This window comes from Dama dama, chromosome 7 (assembly GCF_033118175.1).
Source record: "Dama dama isolate Ldn47 chromosome 7, ASM3311817v1, whole genome shotgun sequence".
NCBI classification, from domain to species: domain Eukaryota; kingdom Metazoa; phylum Chordata; class Mammalia; order Artiodactyla; family Cervidae; genus Dama; species Dama dama.
The window spans coordinates 32,386,811-32,407,758 of NC_083687.1; the positions used below are offsets into that span (position 1 = coordinate 32,386,811).

The 20,948-nt window shown below is 41.3% G+C and overlaps 2 protein-coding genes, 1 non-coding gene and 1 pseudogene across 3 annotated transcripts; 3 read left to right on the forward strand and 1 right to left on the reverse strand.

Annotated features, from left to right (window-relative positions):
• The first annotated feature begins 573 nt into the window (after positions 1 to 573).
• Positions 574 to 1,512, forward strand: LOC133059780 (putative olfactory receptor 2B8). Its single transcript, XM_061147363.1, has one exon. The coding sequence runs from the start codon at positions 574 to 576 to the stop codon at positions 1,510 to 1,512; it is 939 nt and encodes a 312-aa protein (XP_061003346.1).
• Positions 1,513 to 10,227: 8,715 nt separating this feature from the next.
• LOC133059784 (putative olfactory receptor 2B8) lies at positions 10,228 to 16,804 on the forward strand. The gene is made up of 2 exons (XM_061147367.1): positions 10,228 to 10,241; positions 15,865 to 16,804. The coding sequence occupies exons 1-2, from the start codon at positions 10,228 to 10,230 to the stop codon at positions 16,802 to 16,804; spliced, it is 954 nt and encodes a 317-aa protein (XP_061003350.1).
• On the forward strand, positions 10,567 to 11,764 carry LOC133059770 (glyceraldehyde-3-phosphate dehydrogenase-like; annotated as a pseudogene).
• Positions 14,966 to 15,072, reverse strand: LOC133060070 (U6 spliceosomal RNA). The gene has a single exon (XR_009693732.1). It is a non-coding gene; the product is annotated as a U6 spliceosomal RNA (small nuclear RNA).
• Positions 16,805 to 20,948: the final 4,144 nt, after the last annotated feature.

Here is a 20,948-nt window from a genome sequence, read left to right on the forward strand (position 1 = left end):
ATGTAATATAATCCTTTGTATAACTATGTTCTAGATTATAAAATTCTATATCTGAATGCATTTTAGAGATTTTTTTTGTATTATTCAATTACATGTGAGGTATGTACACATACAGTTATATAGAATTATGAGATACATATTTAAAATAAACTTTCTCCCTCTGACTACATCCTTCTTACTCTTTCTAATCATTCTGCCTTGATTTTTCCTTATTTCCAATTTCTCTAAAATGTACATATATAATGATTGTACTTCAGTCGTATTAATCTCAATCTGAAACACATATTATATCTATGATTGATGCAAACCAAGGTTCATTATTTGATCTTAGTATTTTATTTATTATTTTATTATATTAAATATCAATATATTTTTGTGAATAGTATAGAACTAATTGAGTTAAGATGTATCAATTTCAATGGGTACATGATTTATTCAAATAGTTGTACATAAAATCCTGTGGCCATGCCTTTGAACATGATAGATTTTCCTCTTCAACCTGCTCTTTTTTGGAAAGTACCTTTTATAAATTGTTAAATGCTTGGTTTGACAGGAACCCTGTGCTAGCAGAGGATGGAACAGAAAAATGGAAGTTCTTTCACTGGGTTTATCCTACTAGGTTTCTCTGACAGGCCTCAACTTGAGCTGGTCCTCTTGGTCATTCTTTTGATCTTCTACATCTTCACTTTGCTGGGAAACTCAACTATCATTGTATTGTCCTACTTGGACCCATGTCTTCACACCCCTATGTACTTTTTCCTCTCTAACCTGAGCTTTTTGGACATGTGCTACACCACCAGCATCGTCCCCCAGTTCCTGGTTAATCTCAGCGGAGCAGACAAATCCATCTCCTATGGTGGTTGTGTAGTTCAGATGTTCATTTCTCTGGGTTTGGGATGTACAGAATGTCTTCTCCTAGGAGTTATGGCATTTGACCGCTATGCAGCTGTTTGCAGGCCCCTTCACTACACAGTAATCATGCATCCCCGTCTGTGTGTCCTGATGGCTTCTGCTTCATGGATCACTGGTTTTGCCAACTCCTTGTTGCAGACAGTTCTCATCTTCCTTTTACCACTTTGTGGGAGAAATAAATTAGACCACTTCCTTTGTGAGATCCCTCCTTTTCTCAAACTTGCCTGTGTTGACACCACTGTGAATGTGTATTCAATCTTCTTTACCAGTGTCATCATTCTTCTCACACCTGTTGCATTAATCATGTTCTCCTATGGTCTGATTGTCAGGGCGGTCTTAAGAATCAAGTCCACTGCAGGGCAGAGAAAAGCATTTGGCACGTGTGGATCCCACCTCACGGTGGTCTCCCTGTTCTTTGGCACAGCCATCTATGTGTATTATCAGCCCAGCAGCAACAACTCCCAGGATCAGGACAAGTTCATGTCTCTCTTCTACACTGTCATTATCCCCATGACCAACCCCCTCATATATACGCTGAGGAACAAAGATGTGAAGGGAGCAATGGAGAAGGTGCTTTGGAAGGACTCTGACTCCAGATGATGGGTGCAAAGGACAGTTTAAGGGAAGGACTTTGAATGGCAAAACTATTTAGATATATATGTATGCCCCATGAGTCATCTAAAATTTCCTTTGACAACTCTGAAGGGAATTTGTTTACTTCATTCCCTTTGAAAAGTGAGTGGTCAAATTCTAAGTTCCTGTATTCATTTCAACTTCCAGAGATGCAGATGCAGTGTTCTGACAGCAGCTGTTTTGTAGTTATTGTTTTTTAAAGCTTCTTGTTTGCACTCCCTTTTAGGTACATTATTCCACATCTGTTTTCAAAATGATATGTGAATATATCATATGAAAACCCAGCCAAAATAAGAACAAGAAACCACTGAAATGCTGTACGGAATATTTACATTTTATTATCTCCAAAGATTTGCTACTGCTACAACACATGTCTTCAGATGACACAGGGTAGATATCAGTTAGCTTTTTCTATAAAGCAAATCACTTCAAAAATTAGTTGCTTAGAACACCAATCATTAATTTATCTCACAATTATGAGATAAAGATTAGCTGGGCTAACCTTCAGATCAGTTCAGTTCAGTTCAGTCGCTCAGTCGTGCCCAGCTCTTTGCGACCCCATGAATCGCAGCACACCAGGCCTCCCTGTCCATCACCAACTCCCGGAATTTACTCAAACTCATGTCCATCAAGTCGGTGATGCCATCCAGCCATCTCATCCTCTGTCGTCCACTTCTCCTCCTGCCCTCAATCCCTCCCAGCATCAGGGTCTTTTCCAATGAGTCAACTCTTCTCATGAGGTGGCCAAGTATTGGAGTTTCAGCCTCAGCATCAGTCCTTCCAATGAATACCCAAGACTGATCTCCTTTAGGATGGACTGGTTGGATCTCCTTGCAGCCCAAGGGACCCTCAAGAGTCTTCTCCAACACCACAGTTCAAAAGCATCAATTCTTCGGTGCTCAGCTTTCTTCACAGTCCAACTCTCACATCCATACATGACCACTGGAAAAACCATAGCCTTGACTAGACGGCCCTTTGTTAGCAAAGTAATGTCTCTGCTTTTTACTATGCTGTCTAGGTTGGTCATAACTTTCCTTCCAGGGAGTAAGCGTCTTTTCATTTCTTGGCTGCAATCACCATCTGCAGTGATTTTTGGAGCCCCCCAAAATAAAGTCTGATACTGTTTCCACTGTTTCCCCATCTATTTCCCATGAAGTGATTGAAAGGTTGTTGCTGAATGATAAGACGCCGGTTCTTGGCCTCCGGAGAATATGAATTCAATACGGGACCAGAGACGAGGCTGGATCGCTCAGAGCTTTTGTGTAATAAAGTTTTATTAAAGTATAAAGGAGATAGAGAAGGCTTCTGACATAGACATCAGAAGGGGGCAGAAAGAGTACCCGCCTGCTAGTCTTCAGCTGGATGTTATATAGTCACTTGCAGTCTGTTAATGAAAAGAAAGGAATGTCTTAAAACTCAGAATGGCACCAGGCCCCTCATCCATAAATTGCATTTTGTGATAATCTTGGCACCAGAGAATTCATCCCAGGCCATAAAACGATTGACTTGAATCTTGTAGAAGGGCAGATTACCAAATAGTTTCATTTACATAGATTAGGGAAACAATATCTGAGTATAACATACTAGTCTGTCAAGTAGTTTCTGAGCCATTTGGCGGAATTTACAGAGTCTGGGGTAAATGCATAGCACATTAACATAGTTTAGGGCAAACATTTCCATAAGAAAAAATGTATTGGTTAACTCAAAGTTTGAGAATAGTTAGCTTCAGGTGAAACCAGGTGTCATGGCAACACAGCATTTTAAGAGAAACCTCCTTTTAAATTTGTAGAGAGAAGGAAAAAAATATCGCCAGTTTGTTTCCTCCTGCCACTTAAGAGAGATAAAAATGTCTGACGCTTTCAGCCTATTTCCTCCATTTGGAGACCCCTGACCTTCCTGCCTGTTACCCTCTCATGATAGGACCAGATGCCATGATCATAGTTTTCTGAATGTTGAGCTTTAAGCCAACTTTGTCACTCTCCTCTTTCACCTTCATCAAGAGGCTTTTCAGCTCCTCTTCACTTTCTGCCATAAGGGTGGTGTCATCTGCATATCTGAGGTTATTGATATTTCTCCCAGCAATCTTGATTTCAGCTTGTGCTTCTTCCAGCCCCACGTTTCTCATGATGTACTCTGCATATAAATTAAATAAGCAGGGTGACAATATACAGCCTGGATGTACTCCTTTTCCAATTTGGAACCAGTCTGTTGTTCCATGTCCAGTTCTAACTGTTGCTTCCTGACCTGCATACAGGTTTCTCAAGAGGCAGATCAAGTGGTCTGGTATTCCCACATCTTGAAGAATTTTCTACAGTTTGTTGTGATCCACACAAAGGCTTTGGCATAGTCAATAAAGCAGAAGTAGATGCTTTTCTGGAACTCTCTTGCTTTTTCAATGATCCAGCGGATGTTGGCAATTTGATCTCTGGTTCCTCTGCCTTTTCTAAAACCAGCTTGAGCATCTGGAAGTTCACGGTTCACGTATTGTTGAAGCCTGGCTTGGAGAGTTTTGAGCATTACTTTCTAGCGTGTGAGATGAGTGCAATCGTGCGGTAGTTTGAGCATTCTTTGGCATTGCCTTTCTTTGGGATTGTTATAGCCACACTTTCTGGGAAACAAACTCACTCAGAAGGACAATGCAGATAGTGGAGTGCAGTTTATTACATCGGTGGGCCCAAGGCAGAGTCTCATCTTAGCCAAGGACCCCAACCAGCATTTGTGAAAATCTTTTATACCTCATGTGTATGTGTCCAAACCCACCACCCCAAGTCCCTTGAGGCTTACAAAGCAAGGGTAAATACAATCATAATAACCCCATCATTCACGTGTTATGTGTTCAAACAGTTAATAATCAATAACCCCGAGGTTACACTCCAACCAGTTAATAACGGATAAGCCTGTGGTTACATTCCGATAGATACTGTCTGGATGCAGGGGTGATTAGTGTCTGTTTTCTCTTAGGTGATGAGTAACCTGGATACGATCTTCAAGGTTCCCCTGTCCGGAGGGGGTCTTATTCTTCCATTGTCGTTCGCATAGGCACTAAGCAGAGAGTTCAGAGTCCACTGGAGAGGTGGCCGAGCACGATCAGCACGGACAGGCCTCAGATGGAGTCCAAGCCCTATGAATTCCTTCTTGAGGATTGGAATGAAAACTGACCTTTTCCAGTCCTGTGGCCACTGCTGAGTTTTCCAAATTTGCTGGCATATTGAGTGCACCACTTCCACAGCATCATCTTTCAAGATTTGAAATAGCTCAACTGGAATTCCATCACATCCACTAGCTGTGTTCGTAGTGATGCTTTCTAAAGCCCACTTGACTTAACATTCCAGGCTGTCTGGCTCTAGGTGAGTGATCACACCATTGTGATTATCTGGGTCGTGAAGATCTTTTTCGTACAGTTCTTCTGTGTATTCTTGCCACCTCTTCTTAATATCTTCTGCTTCTGTTAGGTCCATACAATTTCTGTCCTTTATCCAACCCATCTTTGCATCAAATGTTCCCTTGGTATCTCTAATTTTCTTGAAGAGATCTCTAGTCTTTCCCATTCTGTTGTTTTCCTCTATTTCTTTGCATTGATCACTGAGGAAGGCTTTCTTATCTCTCCTTGCTATTCTTTGGAACCCTACATTCAAATGGAATGTTTGGGCTAAGCTTAGCTGGATAGTTCTTCTGATCTTGGCTGGACTCACTCAAATGCCTGCAGTTCGCTACTGGGTCTGCTTAGGGTTTCCTGATCCAGGATTGCCACAGCTGGCATGGTTTCTGTCTCCTTGATGTGATCTCTCGTCTTCCAGTAGGATGGCCTGGAATGTTCATATGGTGAAGGCCAGTTTCCAAGTCCTTGTGATCGATTTATTGTTTAAGTTATGGCTACTCTCCTGCTTGCCTGTCCTGTCTTTCTTTGCGCATTCTTTACCTCCATAAATATTAACTGTTAGGGTCTGTTCTTTGTTCCACATGGAAGATCTAGGAGGTCACAGTGTATTTCCATAGCCTCTTTCCCCAGTCACCAGTAAGTTGGGGGCTTCCCTGCTAGTCTAGTGGTAAAATCCTGCTGCCAATGCAGCGAACACAAGTTACATTCCTGGTCTAGGAAGTTCCTACATGATGCGAAGCAACTAAGGCCATGCGCCACAGCTACCCAGCCAGCTCTCTAGATCCCATGAGACACACCTCTGAAGCCGGCATGCCCTAGAGCCCGTGGTCCCCAAAGAGAAGCCATAGCAGTGAGAATTCCTTGCACCGCAGCTAGAGAAAGTCTGCATGGAGCAATGAAGAGCCGCAACAAAGACTAAGCGCAGCCAAAACAAAAGAAAAAAATCCAATCAGTGGAATGTCTTTCCTGGTAGCCCAGTGGTTAAAAGTCCTGCTTCCACTGCAGCAGTCAAGGGTTCCATCTCTGGTCAGGAAACTAAGATCCACATGCCACACAGCATGGCCAAATGTTAACAAACAAAGTGAACAAATCAGTAAGTAGGAACACAGTGGGGCCTGTCACCAGGATGGCTCCTACATGGGACTGCTCAGATTCAGAGTGAAGATTTGACTAATGGGTAATGAGAGCTGATGTGTAGATTATTTTTCCTTTCTTCTCCTGTGTTGGGGATCTGTTGGATGTCTCCTAAGAAATGCTTCAGGGGGACAAACGTGATTGAGCACCTAGTTACTCCATACTAATGGGGAATTTGATAATGTATCCTTGACAAGTCCGCTTTCCTTCCTCTTCTGTTCCTTTTCTTTCACTCTTGATCCTGTATGTCATTCTGCATTAAGTGCTTGTGCATAAACCTTTGTTTCAAGTTCTTTTCTGGAAAGCCTAGAGTATGACAAAGAGTCTGGTGACCTATGAAAATAATCTGGATCATAAATACAAAGTTTGGAGTTTCTGACTGTCAAAGACATTTGCAACTGGCACCAATGCTTTGAAATTGGGCTCTAAAAAATGGCCTTCTGCTGGGTGTTGATTGTGCCAATAGAACAGGATAGAGTTCAGTTCAGAAGTCAAGGAAGGAGCTTCCCTGGGGGCCAGTGGCTAAGACTCTGCACTCCCAGTGCAGGGGACCTGGGTTTGATCCTTGGTTGGTCAACTAGATCCTGCATGCCGCAACTAAGACCTGGCAGAGCCAAATAAATTCATAAAAATAAATAAATATTTTAAAAAAGTAGAAGGAAAGGGAAGTTTTACTCTTTAATCATAAAATGAAGAAATGGGAGCTCAGCATCTAGAGTATGCCCTCTGCTGGGCAGCCCACCTGCAGGTTGCTTGATTGGGTTCTCTCATCATCCGGAAGCGGGTGGCAGGCTTCTCCCCAGGCAAGTGCGCTTGTGTTGCCTGTGGCTCCACACCCCAGTGCCGGGTGCGGTGTGTCTGCATATGGCCTGCTGCCAACATCTAGAATTTAGTCATCTGCAGCGCTTCTGCACACAGTCCCCTGAGCTGAGGTTTGGGGCGCAATGCCCCTGTACCAGGTACCCTATGAGAAAGTGAAACAAGACTAAACACCAAGGAAAAGACAAAAACAACGGTTAGAGTTCATTTCCCAGATTCTATTTTTTTTTTTTTTTTCTAGCAACTGCTAATGGTCATTACTCCTGGGAACCAAAAGAGTGAAGGACATTACATGAGGAGAGATTTTAGAGAAAGAAGAAGACTGAAGACCAAGGTTTGAGGCACCTCAACATTTAATGATTGGGTAATAGAGAATTTACCACTAGTAAAGTAATGCTCAAAATTCTCCAAGCCAGGCTTCAGCAATACATGAACCGTGAACTTCCAGATGTTCAAGCTGGTTTTAGAAAAGGCAGAGGAACCAGAGATCAAATTGCCAATATCTGCTGAATCATCGAAAAAGCAAGAGAGTTCCAGAAAAACATCTATTTCTGCTTTACTGACTATGCCAAAGCCTTTGACTGTGTGGATCATAATAAACCGTGGAAAATTCTTCAAGAGATGGGAATACCAGACCACTTGACCTGCCTCTTGAGAAACCTGTATGCAAATCAGGAAGCGACAGAACTGGACATGGAACAACAGACTGGTTCCAAATAGGAAAAGGAGTACATCCAGGCTGTATATTGTCACCCTGCTTATTTAACTTACATGCAGAGTACATCATGAGAAACATGGGGCTGGAAGAAGCACAAGCTGGAATCAAGATTGCCGGGAGAAATATCAATAACCGCAGATATACAGGTGACACCACCCTTATGGCAGAAAGTGAAGAGGAACTAAAAAACCTCTTGATGAAGGTGAAAGAGGAGAATGAAAAAGTTGGCTTAAAGCTCAACATTCAGAAAACTATGATCATGGCATCTGGTCCCATCACTTCATGGGAAATAGATGGGGAAACAGTGGAAACAGTGTCAGACTTTATTTTTTTGGGCTCCAGAATCACTGCAGATGGTGATTGCAGCCATGAAATTAAAGGATGTTCACTCCTTGGAAGGAAAGTTATGACCAACCTAGATAGCATATTAAAAAGCAGAGACATTACTTAGCCAACTTCCCTGGTGGCTCAGATGGTAAAGCGTCTGGCTGCAATGTGGAAGACCTGGGTTCAATCCCTGGGTTGGAAAGATCCCCTGGAGAAGGGAATGGCAACCCACTCCAGTATTCATGCCTGGAAAATCCCATGGACAGAGGAGCCTGGTAGGCTACAGTCATTCTGTGGGGTCGCAAGGAGTCGGATACGACCGAGTGACTTCACTTCACTTTGCCAACAAAGGTCCATCTAGTCAAGGCTATGGTTTTTCCAGTGGTCATGTATGGATGTGTGGGTTGGACTGTGAAGAAAGCTGAGTGCTGAAAAATTGATGCTTTTGAACTGTGGTGTTGGAGAAGACTCTTGAGAGTTCCTTGGACTGCAAGGAGATCCAACCAGTCCATCCTAAAGGAGATCAGTCCTGGGGTTCATTGGAAGGACTGATGCTGAAGCTGAAACTCCAATACTTTGGCCACCTCATGCAAAGAGTTGACTCACTGAAAAAGCCCCTGATGCTAGGAGGGATTGGGGGCAGGAGGAGAAGGGGATGACAGAGGATGAGATGGCTGGATGGCATCACTGACTCGATGGACATACGTTTGAATAAACCCCGGGAGTTAGTGATGGACAACGAGGCCTGGCATGCTGTGGTTCATGGGGTTGCAAAGAGTCGGACACTACTGAGCGACTGAAATGAACTGAATAGAGAATTTTAAGACTCTTCACGAGATTGGGAGGAAAATCCAGAAATGTGAGAGGAAAACTCTGTTAGTTGAATTAAAGGCTAGGCTGCTATAAGAAAAAGACCCTGACAATCCAGTAGCTTAAAGAAGCGTCTGTCTGTTTACCACTGTTTCTGTCCCCCACCTTCTCTCTCAGGCAGAGGTGTAGCTTGTCAACAATTGTGGAGTATTTCTGCTCCACCTTATTCTTAGTGGCTCCCACATTTGAAGGCTTGTCAAGCCCTTTAATGTTCTCAAAGGGAGAATCTCATTCAGCATCTAGATGGAGGCTGATTGGAAGTTGGGCCATCAGGGAATAACTTTTCAAATATGTAAGTATACTGCTGATAGCTTATGGTGAATGATGTCAGATTCGTGATCTCTGAGTAAGATTTAATTTTGGGACCAGGGCCCAGGCTTGATCACTCAAGATCTATGAGAAGCAGTTTGAAAATATTTTCTTCCTGTTTGTAGCTCATCTTATTATCCTCTTAACAGGGTCTTTAATAATGATTTTATTTTGATGAATCTTCAGTTGTAGATTTTTAAAAAAATAGATCATGCTTTTGTTGTATTATATTCCAGTATAAAACAAGAATTTTGAAAAATAGCATAGGGAAAAAAGCATATAATTTCAAGGAAGCATTACTAGAAAATATCAAATTATTATGCAACTTTATTTTGCCAATTAATATTTGCATCAGCAAGATTGAACCGGGAAGATGCGTTAACAGCAGGCCTCTGATTCTCTCCATTTCTGGACACCCTGTGACATGTTGGTCTTTACTAGGCCTCCTTATAAATATTATGTTGGGATTTAACTAGTGGAGAGATTACTGAGAAAATTCTAATTAAGGCTATTTTAAGGAAGAGATAGTTTCTCTCTACGGATAGAATGTTATTAAAAAAAAGAATTTATGCTTATATGGGCAATGGCTGGCTATAAAATGTAAGCTCTGTGCTTTTCTGACTAATAACATATAAAAACCAAGATGCTTCAAACCTAAATAGCTTTCTCTGAGACAGCTTATACTACTAACTAGCAGTGGTCTATTACTCTGAAACAAAATGTGTTCTAGTGGGGAGAAGAAGAGATTTTATATTTTTTGAAGCTGCATTTGATGGTTAGGCCAAAGCCTTCCATAGACAGATGTTAAATATTCCTGCCTTTTCCTTGTGTAGTCAAGTGTATAAGTCGTTTTGAAATTGATTGATCTTCAAACTTCAATACACACAATACCCTTCAAGTTTCTTTCAATTTACTTTAGCAGTTATGGCTATCTTGATTAACTCAATCATGTCCATTGTAAATGGAAAGACAAGTTGAACTGTAGGAAACCCTGGAAGTTCCATTTAAAAAGTCAATAGTTTTTCTGTTTGTTTAAGTAAATTATTGCAACTCTCTGATAGCAAATGAACAATGTCAGAGAGGACTTTATATTTTTCATTAGCCACATTAGAAGTTTGGGAGTAAAATGTGGGTGTTGCTGTTTAATATATTACCTTGAACACTAAAATCTGCCTAAACTTTAATTCTGTGATCTCTTAGAAGTTGGTTATAATTTGCTTTATGACTCAGGGACTCAAACAGGGGCTCTGTAAAACCTAGAGGAGTAGGATATGGAGGGAGGCTCAAGAGGGAAGGGACATAGGTATACCTATGGCTGATTCATATTGATGTTTGGCAGAAGCCAATGCAATACTGTAAAACAATTCCCCTTCAATTAAAAATAAATAAATTTGGCTCTCTGCTCCTGCCTGTTCGACAGATAGCCATAACTTTCGTGCTGTGCCAGCCGCATCTCTGAGACAAGATGGTGAATGTCGGAGTGAACGGATTCGGCCGCATTGGGCGCCTGGTCACCAGGGCTGCTTTTAATTCTAGCAAGTGGACATCATCGCCATCAATAACCCTTCATTGAGCTTCACTACATGGTCTACATGTTCCAGTATGATTCCACCCACGGCAAGTTCCACGGCACAGTCAAGGCGGAGAACGGGAAGCTTGTCATCAATGGAAAGGCCATCACCATCTTCCAGGAGCGAGATCCCGCCAACATCAAGTGGGGTGATGCTGGTGCTGAGTACGTGGTGGGGTTCACCGGGGTCTTCACTACCATGGAGAAGCCTGGGGCTCACTTGAAGGGTGGCACCAAGAGGGTCATCATCTCTGCGCCTTCTGCCGATGCCCCCATGTTTGTGATGGGCGTGAACCACGAGAAGTATAACAACACCCTCAAGATTGTCAGCAATGCCTCCTGCACAACCAACTGCTTGGGCCCCCTGGCCAAGGTCATTCATGACCACTTCGGCATCGTGGAGGGACTCATGACCACCGTCCACGCTATCACTGCCACCCAGAAGACCGTGGATGGCCCCTCCGGGAAGCTGTGGCATGATGGCCGAGGGACTGCCCAGAACATCATCCCTGCTTCTACTGGCGCTGCTAAGGCCGTGGGCAAGGTCATCCCTGAGTTCAACGGGAAGCTCACTGGCATGGCCTTCCACGTCCCCACCCCCAACGTGTCCATTGTGGATCTGACCTGCCGCCTGGAGAAACCTGCCAAGTACGATGAGATCAAGAAGGTGGTGAAGCAGGCGTCAGAGGGCCCTCTGAAGGGCATTCTAGGCTACACTGAGGACCAGGTTGTCTCCTGCAACTTCAACAGCGGTACTCACTCTTCTACCTTCGATGCTGGAGCTGGCATTGCCCTCAAAGACCACTTTGTCAAGCTCATTTCCTGGTACGACAATGAATTCGGCTACAGCAACAGGGTGGTGGACCTCATGGTCCACATGGCCTCCAAGGAGTGAGGTCCCTGAACCCCCAGCCCCAGCAGGAGCACGAGAGGAAGAGAGAGTTCCTCAGCTGCTGGGGAGTCCTTGCCCCACCTCGATCCTCCACCACACTGAGAATCTCCCGACCTCCACAGTTTCCATCCCCAAGGCCCTGAGGAAGGGGAGGGGCTTAGGGAGCCCTGCCTTGTCGTGTACCATCAATAGAAGTACCCTATACCCTCCCCCCCAAAATATATATATATATAAATAAATAAATTTAATTATAAAACAAAGAAAAAAGAATTTGGTTATGAATATTAGGTGAAAATTAACTTATATTTAAACTTAAGTAACTGAATAAGTTCTTATTTATATATGCAGTTTTTGGTTTTTTTTTGCAATTGTGTCAAAAAATCTCGTGTTTAGTAAAATACCTAAGCCATTAAAAGAGGAGAGCTAATATAACTGCAAAGTCTAGGGAGTTATCTGACCTCTGTCATTTATGAGAAGTTACGAAAGAGGCAGATTAGGTATCCTTTTGCATTCTCTTTGATATTCATTTTCCCTGAGGATTGTCATCTCTGGGCAGCTAGGTGACATCAGCTAATTAACAGTACAGGACATCCATTCTTCAGAGACTTCAGTCAGGTAAACAGTTTTCACCAGACCAGTTTACTGCCATTTCATACCAATCTCATGCTTTCATAATGAGCTGTCTGTCATACAGCCAAGACATTATATTCAGAAGGAATCCTGAGAGTTTGAAATTGCCTTCCTATGTCATCCTACCAGCTAGACACATTGCTGATCTTCAGTACCCTGTGAAGGTATTTGAAGTTATCAAGAGAAAGCATCTTTTTGCTTAAGAAAAACTTAAGGATATTCCAGCGCTGATAGAGTCAACTTACATACTCATTTTGTACAACCTGCATCCTTAGTCTGCATACCCAGGTTCCAATGGCCGGTACTGTATTAAAGGCAGGAACTTGGAAATGAGGTAGAGAACGAGCTTAGTACACTCACATAAGGTGAATAAAACTGAGGACTGGAACTGGATCTCTGTGGTACTTTAGGAATTGGTAAGTCAGCTTGTTTTCAGTTGCAAGTGTTCTTTAAAGGTTACATTGAGTAACATACATGTCAGTTGGCAAAAGAAACAGAAATTCCTATAGAAATTCACCAACTTTAAGAACTTAACTGTTCCTTATGGAAGCCAACATTTTGTTCCTAGACATTTCATCCTATTGTAGTATATTTGTTATGTCTCAGTATGTATATATGGAGAAATTTAAATACAAGATTTTTGACTGTAATAAAACATGTCCTTCAGTAATTGAACAATAGCATATATGTGAATGTGAAAATATTAGACTATGCACTTTCATTTTTTCCTCAGCTCCTTATTTTCTCTGAAATTACAGAATGTTTCTTAAAGTGTATTGTCAATATCTGTAGTTTTAAAATGTTCATTTTCTTAAAGAAACGAACATGTGTACATTTCCACATGCTGGTTTTGCAGTTACAGCAGTAAATGTCCATTTTGTGGTTATTGTGTCAATGCATTTTTGAATTTATTGTTAATGAAAAATGATCATTCTTTAATTGAGGAGAAATACCAGTTTGAGAGGAGAAACATGGGTCAAAAAGGTGATCTGAATGTTTAATTTATTGGTATATTAGGCAAATGACAAGGGGATGTGTAATGTACACTGGTGACTGTCCTCCATCCTTGCACACACTTATGAATGGACTCTATGTTTTTGTATGAATGCTTTCAGTGTCCAGCTCAGATCTTTTCTACTGGCTGGTGCACCAGTCCACACCATATTTATCGTGAGTGTTGACTGATAGCTTCACAGCTCTTTCCTTCTTCAGAAAATTGCCATCAGTTGAATGGAGCCACATTGCCAGGAATTCCCCTGAATGTGTTTGGGGCAGCTTGCAGTCAATGACAGACTCGTGGGGTGTATAAAAGGCTGCCCTTTTGTCAAGGTGGGACTACATCTGACCCAATGCATGTTCCGCAGCTTGCTATTCCGTATAGTAGTAAGTAGACTCATTTAAATGACTAGGTACTTAAATTTACCTGAGTTAAAATTAAATTTAAAATTCAGTTCTTTATCTGCCCCACTTGAAATGCTCAGGCAGCATTGATTGTGTAAGTGAAGACAGGCTATTTTTACCAGCAGATAGTTCTATTTGGAGAGTCATTTTCCAGCTTTCTATGGGATCCGGTTCATGCTATTGCATTTGAGATCACATCCTTGCTCAGCAAATTTGTCTGCTCTGATTTTCTTCCCTGATTCTCTTTGTCTTGAGAACATTCATTCAATAGCATGCAAAGGAATTACCATTTCATCTTCTTGTCCCTAACCTGGCCAATCCCTGTCCATACTGATTAGAAGTGTTATTTCTGAGATTGTGATTGATCCATTTCTTCCTCATTTATGTGTTCTTCATTGCCATTAAAATGTTGATAGTGAATAATCCTGTCTCCTATAGGAATTCCAGGCATTTTAGTTGTTGGTAGTATATGAAAATGAAATCAACAGAAAGAAAATGTAAGTGCAGGTCACTGGATTTTGAACTTCTACTGTGAACTGACTACTTCCGTTGTTTAGTCGCTAAGTCATGTCCTACACTTTTGGACTCCATGGCTTCTATCCCACCAGGATCTTCTGTACTGAAGTGGGTTGCCATTTTCTTCTTCAAGGTATTTTCCCGATCCGGGGACTGAATGGGTGTTTCCTGCGTCTCCTGCATTGGCAGGCGGTTCTTTACCACTGAGCCAACAGGGAAGCCCAGGAACTGACTATGTGCAGTGAATCAATTTTCGGAGTTCTTGTTAAATTGCAATAGTAATTTTAGGTATCTTAAGGGCAAGAGTTAGGCAATATAATTGAAAGTGATTTTTCAGGTCCTGAGCAGTTTACTTTTTAGTACTATACAAAAAGACCAGGATATAGCATTCACTAATATTGTGTATTAGGAGTAGAGTAACTATTCTGCCAAAATGTTTACATGAGGCAGTATCTTTTTTTTTTTTTTTTATTAGTTGGAGGCTAATTACTTCACAACATTTCAGTGGGTTTTGTCATACATTGATATGAATCAGCCATAGAGTTACACATATTCCCCATCCCGATCCCCCCCTCCCACCTCCCTCTCCACCCGATTCCCCTGGGTCTTCCCAGTGCACCAGGCCCGAGCACTTGTCTCATGCATCCCACCTGGGCTGGTGATCTGTTTCACCATAGATAATATACATGCTGTTCTTTCGAAGCATCCCACCCTCACCTTCTCCCACAGAGTTCAAAAGTCTGTTCTGTACTTCTGTGTCTCTTTTTCTGTTTTGCATATAGGGTTATCGTTACCATCTTTCTAAATTCCATATATATGTGTTAGTATGCTGTAATGTTCTTTATCTTTCTGAAAAATTATATGGAACATTTCACGAATTTGCGTGTCATCCTTGCGCAGGGGCCATGCTAATCTTCTCTGTATCGTTCCAATTTTAGTATATGTGCTGCCGAAGCGAGCACATGAGGCAGTATCATAGTGATACTTTGAATGTAATATAGTCCTTTGTACAAGTACATTCTAGCTCATATATTTCTATATCTGAATGCATTTTAGAGATTACTTTGTATTATTCTATTCCATGTGAAGTGAAAGTCGTTCGGTCCTGTCTGACTCTTTGTGACCCCATGGACTACATAGTCCATGGAATTGTCCAGGCCAGAATAATGGATTGGGTAGCCTTTTCATTCTCCTGGGGATCTTCCCAACACAGGGATAGAACCCAGGTCTCCTGCATTGCAGGCAGATTCTATACCAGCTGAGCCACAAGGGGAAGCCACTATTACATGTGATGTATCTGCATATCCAGTTATGTAGAATTATGAGATACATATTTAAAATAAACTTTCTCCCTTTGTCTACATCTTTCTTACTCTTTCTACACACTCTCCCTTGATTTCCCTCTTTCCCATTTTCTCTAAAATGTACATATATAATGATCATACTTTAATCCTATTAAACTCAATCTGAAAAAGGCACTTTATATGTATGATTGATGTAAACCAAGGTTCATTATTCAATTTTATTATTATTATGTATTATTTTCTTATATTAATTATCAATATATAAATTTTTGTGATAGATTAGAGCTCAATTTCAACAGGTACATCATTAATTCAAATAGTTGCATATAAATCAAATGACCATGTGTTTGAACATGACAAATTTTCCTCTTTATCCCTGCACTTTTTTGGGAAGATACCTTTAATAAATTGCTAAATGCTTGATTTGACAGGAGCCAAGTGCTAACAAAGGATGGAACAGAAAAATGAAAGTTCTGTCACTGGATTTATCTTACTGGGCTTCTCTGACAGGCTTCAACTTGAGCTAGTCCTCTTTGCGGTCCTTTTGATCTTCTACATCTTCACTTTGCTGGGAAACACAACCATCATTGCATTGTCCTACTTGGACCCACATCTTCACACCCCTATGTACTTTTTCCTCTCTAACCTGAGCTTTCTGGACATGTGTTACACCACCAGCATTGTTCCCCAGTTCCTATTTAATCTCAGTGGAGCAGACAAATCCATTTCCTTTGGTGGATGTATAGTTCAAATGCACATCTCTCTGGCGTTGGGAGGTACAGAATGTATTCTCCTAGGAGTTATGGCATTTGACCGCTATGCAGCTGTTTGCAGGCCCCTTCACTACACGGTAATCATGCACCCCCGTCTGTGTGCCCTGATGGCTTCTGCTTCATGGGTCACTGGTTTTGCCAACTCCTTATTGCAGACAGAGCTTGTCTTCCTTTTACCTCGTTGTGGAAGAAATAAATTAGACCACTTCTTTTGTGAGGTCCCTCATTTTCTCAAACTTGCCTGTGTTGACATCACCGTGAATGTGTATGTGACCTTCTTTGCTGGTGTCATAATGCTTCTCACACCTGTTGCATTAATCATGTTCTCCTATGGTCTGATTGTCAGGGCGGTCTTAAGAATCAAGTCCACTGCAGGGCAGAGAAAAGCATTTGGAACATGTGGATCCCACCTCACGGTGGTCTCCCTCTTCTTTGGCACAGCCATCTATGTGTATTATCAGCCCAGCAGCAACAACTCCCAGGATCAGGACAAGTTCATGTCTCTCTTCTACACTGTCATTATCCCCATGACCAACCCCCTCATTTATACGCTGAGGAACAGGGATATGAAGGGAGCGATGAAGAAGGTGCTTTGGAAGGACTTTGACTCCAGATGATAGGTGAGGAGGACAGTTTAATGGAAGGACCTTGAACACCAGTGCTCTTTAGATGTATCTGTGTGTCCCGCATGAGCCATCTAAAATTCCCTCTGACAATTCTGAAGGGAATTTGTTTACTTCATTCCTGTTGAAAAGTGAGTGTTCAGATTTTAAGTTCATGTATTCATTTCAACTTCCAGAGATGCTGATTCAGTGTTCTGACAGTATCTGCTTTGTAATTACTGTTTTAAAAATCTCCAGTAACTTTTCTTGTTTGCACTCCCATTTGGGTACATTGTTCCACATCTATTTGCAAAAAGACATGGGTCTATATTACATGAAGCATAAATTAGAACATAAAACCACCAAAACACTGTAAGAAATATTATTAATAATATTTTCTAGGAGTTACTAGGAGATACTATTCATTCTTTTATTTGGATCATGGCTCTACTAAAATTCCATGGTTTGATGGTTTGATCAGACATTTTTCACTGATGTAGGTGGAGCACTTGTGGGGAAAATAAAGTCGAATCTCAAAGAAAATCTTGCTGCATTAATCCCGGTAAAGCCATTCAGACATCAGGTGCAACTGCACCCTCAGCAGTGCAGCCGCCATATTGTGGAGGATCATTCAGAGAAGGCGGCGCATAGGACTCACTGAGGGAAGGGGATGATGCGCTGCTGGCAGGGACAGTGGTAGCCCTTCTTTGGTAAGAACACCACGTAGTTCTTACATGCCTTTTTGTACACAGCAGGATAAAAACACTGATGTGAGGTACAAAGTTGGCTATTTTAATTTTGTGAGCCACCTAGTTCCTCTCTAAAATGAGATTTTTAAATGAGGAAATTTTGAGGGCATTATATCTGAGTAGCACAGGACCCAAGTTCTACTGCATATTCCACATATTTTAGCTCCTGTGATGCAGCAAAAGTTTTAAAGGGTAAAATATGTTTAGATTATTCTCGTCATGCCATTTTATAAACTCTTTGATTTAGGCATCAATTGGTTAAGACCTTAGAATCTCTCCTCTGCCAAACGTCTGATGAAATTCAGATTTAGTCCAGTATAAAAGTATTCAAAATGGCCCCTGATTCCCAGGAAATCCCATGTTTGGTGGAGATGTCCTCAGACCCATCAGAAGGAAATTGAAAAAATTAAATATTTGTCTGTTAAAATACATGCATAAGCTTTAGTATAGCTGTCTATTTGGGAAGTAACTGTCACAGAGTTCTGAATTATGAGTAACAAAATAAACATTGCAGAAAAATTAATCTGCCATACTAGCTCTTAGATCCCTATTCTAGCTCAGTTTATAGCATGCATTTATTTTCAGGTATAGATTCTGTTTTTTTGTGTAAGTTAAATGGCACAAATGGTGTATTTTTCTTTTGAGGTTAGAGCTTTGACTGTGCCATCATCACAGAAATATTTATGATTTTTGGTAGATTTTCCCAGCATGTACCACTAGGCAAGTAAGTACATTTATGTCTCCTAGTGGAGACAAAAGCATGGCAACTATCACACAGTTCCCTGTCCTAGCAGCTAACCATCTTCCTGGGTCCTGAACCCCCTCAACGAATTTGCCTGAGAAGTGGTCTTGCAAGCTGAAAATCGCAGTATGGGGAAGTTATATACAGCGTCAAGATTCTGTCTATATTCCTAACAGCATCACACTCTTCACCCTTGAATTAAACACTTGTGAAACCAAATATTTTGACTCCACAGTAATGCTGAACAAATACCTGATTAAAAGCAGTTTGGAGTGCTGTGTACTCTGAACAGTGAGAAATTTCCCCCTCTCCTTATTACTCAATCAGGTCTTGATAGTTATGCCCAAATAGTCACTTAAAAATCCCTCAGTGATACTTTCTTTGCTGCAGAAACCCTCAAGGTCTCATGAAGTCACAAAGCCTGTTTTCCTGAGTGAGCAGCTACTGGTTGCTCCTAAGGACTGCCACAAAACAGATTTATTTGTTTTAAGCAAATGCTTGAGCATCATTTGGATGTGTATATTCCTTCAGAATAAATTACAGATAATAAAGGTATCTAGATCCCAGGCTAAAATAATAAAAGAAAGATCACTTAAAAGATACCATGTACCTGCAGGAGTTGCTTGTATATTTTTGAGATTAATCCTTTGTCTGTTGCTTCATTTGCTATTATTTTCTCCCAATCTGAGGGCTGTCTTTTCACCTTGCTTGAGGGTGGGATATTTCAAGAGAACAGCACTGAAACATGTATATTATCTAGGGTGAAACAGATCACCAGCCCAGGTTGGATGCATGAGACAAGTGCTCAGACCTGGTGCACTGGGAAGACCCAGAGGGATTGGGTAGAGAGGGAGGTGGGAGGGGGGAGTGGGATGGGGAATACATGTAAATCCATGGCTAATTCATGTCAATGTATGACAAAAACCACTACAATATTGTAAAGTAATTAGCCTCCAACTAATAAAAATAAATGAAAAAAAAAAAAAAAAGATACCACGTACCTAAAGTTCAGTTATGTTTTGTAAATTTTTCAAATGATATCTACCTTTCCAAGCTTTCCCTCTTTAGTTCCCAGAACAGGGATTGAACCCATGCGCCCTGCAGAAGAAGCATGGAACCTATACCCTGGAACACTAGGGCATTCCCTCCTTTTGAATTCTTAATATCTGTGAAATGGCTGCAGTGGGTGTACCTAGGCCTTGGCTAAATTATTTGATCCCATCTGTAGTTTGAACTGTCAATACGCCCAAGAGCAATTCATAATCTTTCATCATTTTTGCCTTCTGAGGAATACAAGGTGAACACAGTGTGCTCAGGCAATGTGTCACCTTGGAAGCCTGAAGTGTCAGTCAGAATCCCACGAAACACAATTCCTTTATGTATTTGTTTTAATTGGAGGTTAATTACAATATTGTGGTGGCTCTTGTCATACATTCACATGAATCAGCCATGGTTGTACATGTGTTCCCCATCCTAAAGCCCCCTCCCACTTCCTTCCCCATCCCATCCCTCAGGGTCATCCCAGTGCATCAGCCCTGAGTACCCTGCCTCATGCACTGAACCTGGACTGGCGATCTGTTTCACAGATGATAATATACATGTTTCAATGCTATTCTCTCAAATCATCCCACCCTCAACTTCTTCCACAGAGTCCAAAAGTCTGTTCTTTATATCTGTGTCTCTTTTGCTGTCTTGCATATAGGGTCATCGTTACCGTCTTTCTAAATTCCATATATATGCATTAATATACTGTATTGGTGTTTTTCTTTCTGATTTACTTCGCTCTGTATAATAGGCTCCAGTTTCATCCACCTCATTAGAACTAATTCAAATGCATTCTTTTTAATAGATGAGTAATATTCTATTGTGTATATGTACCACAGCTTTCTTATCCATTCGTCTGCCGATGGACATCTAGGCTGCTTCCATGTCCTGGCTATTGTAAACAGTGCTGCGATGAACACTGGGGTAAACGTGTCTCTTTCAATTCTGGTTTCTTCGGGAAACAGTTCTTACCAGCACCAGATTGACTAACAATTAGAAAATAATACAAAACAAGAGCAACAACATGTGCAATGTTTGTGAGGCCCCAAACCAGTCAGACACTGCTTCCTGAATTTAGGTTTTTAAAATAGAATATAGGAAATAAATTAGGGACTCTCACTTGTTTAACTTGTATCGTACAAGTCAGCACAAGGAAGACTTGAGAGTTTCTCACTTGATATGTGTCCTCACCTTTGTAGTCGTGTTCTGGCTTTAGGACTTTTATTTATTAGAACAACTGTAGTCTGTATACTGTAGGTTTATCACACTCTAAACAGACCCTATCCACCCTGTGAAAAACATTACTAGAATGATAATCAGCATATAGCTACCCCTGTAATATCCTCATTTATCTCCTAGTCAGTAGATTTCAGTGTTAACTGTTTGCCCAGGGTTCTGCTCTAACCAGGGTCACTGAGGATGGAAGGATAGATGTTAGTTTCCTGTCAACCCTTTCCTCTGTAGGTGCGATCTTTTGTGATGCCTGTTTGTATTATGATTGAGAACTTCTTCCGTCCTTTCAGTATTGTAACATAGTTCAAACTTGATATGGTGGACTTAGGGAAACACGGTGTACGGAAATGTCTTGTGGACATGGTTTCCTGGGAAGGGGTGCTCTGTGTAA

Coding starts and splice junctions, on each gene's coding strand:
- LOC133059780 (XM_061147363.1), top strand. CDS start 574: ATGGAACAGAAAAATGGAAGTTCTTTCACTGGGTTTATCCTACTAGGT.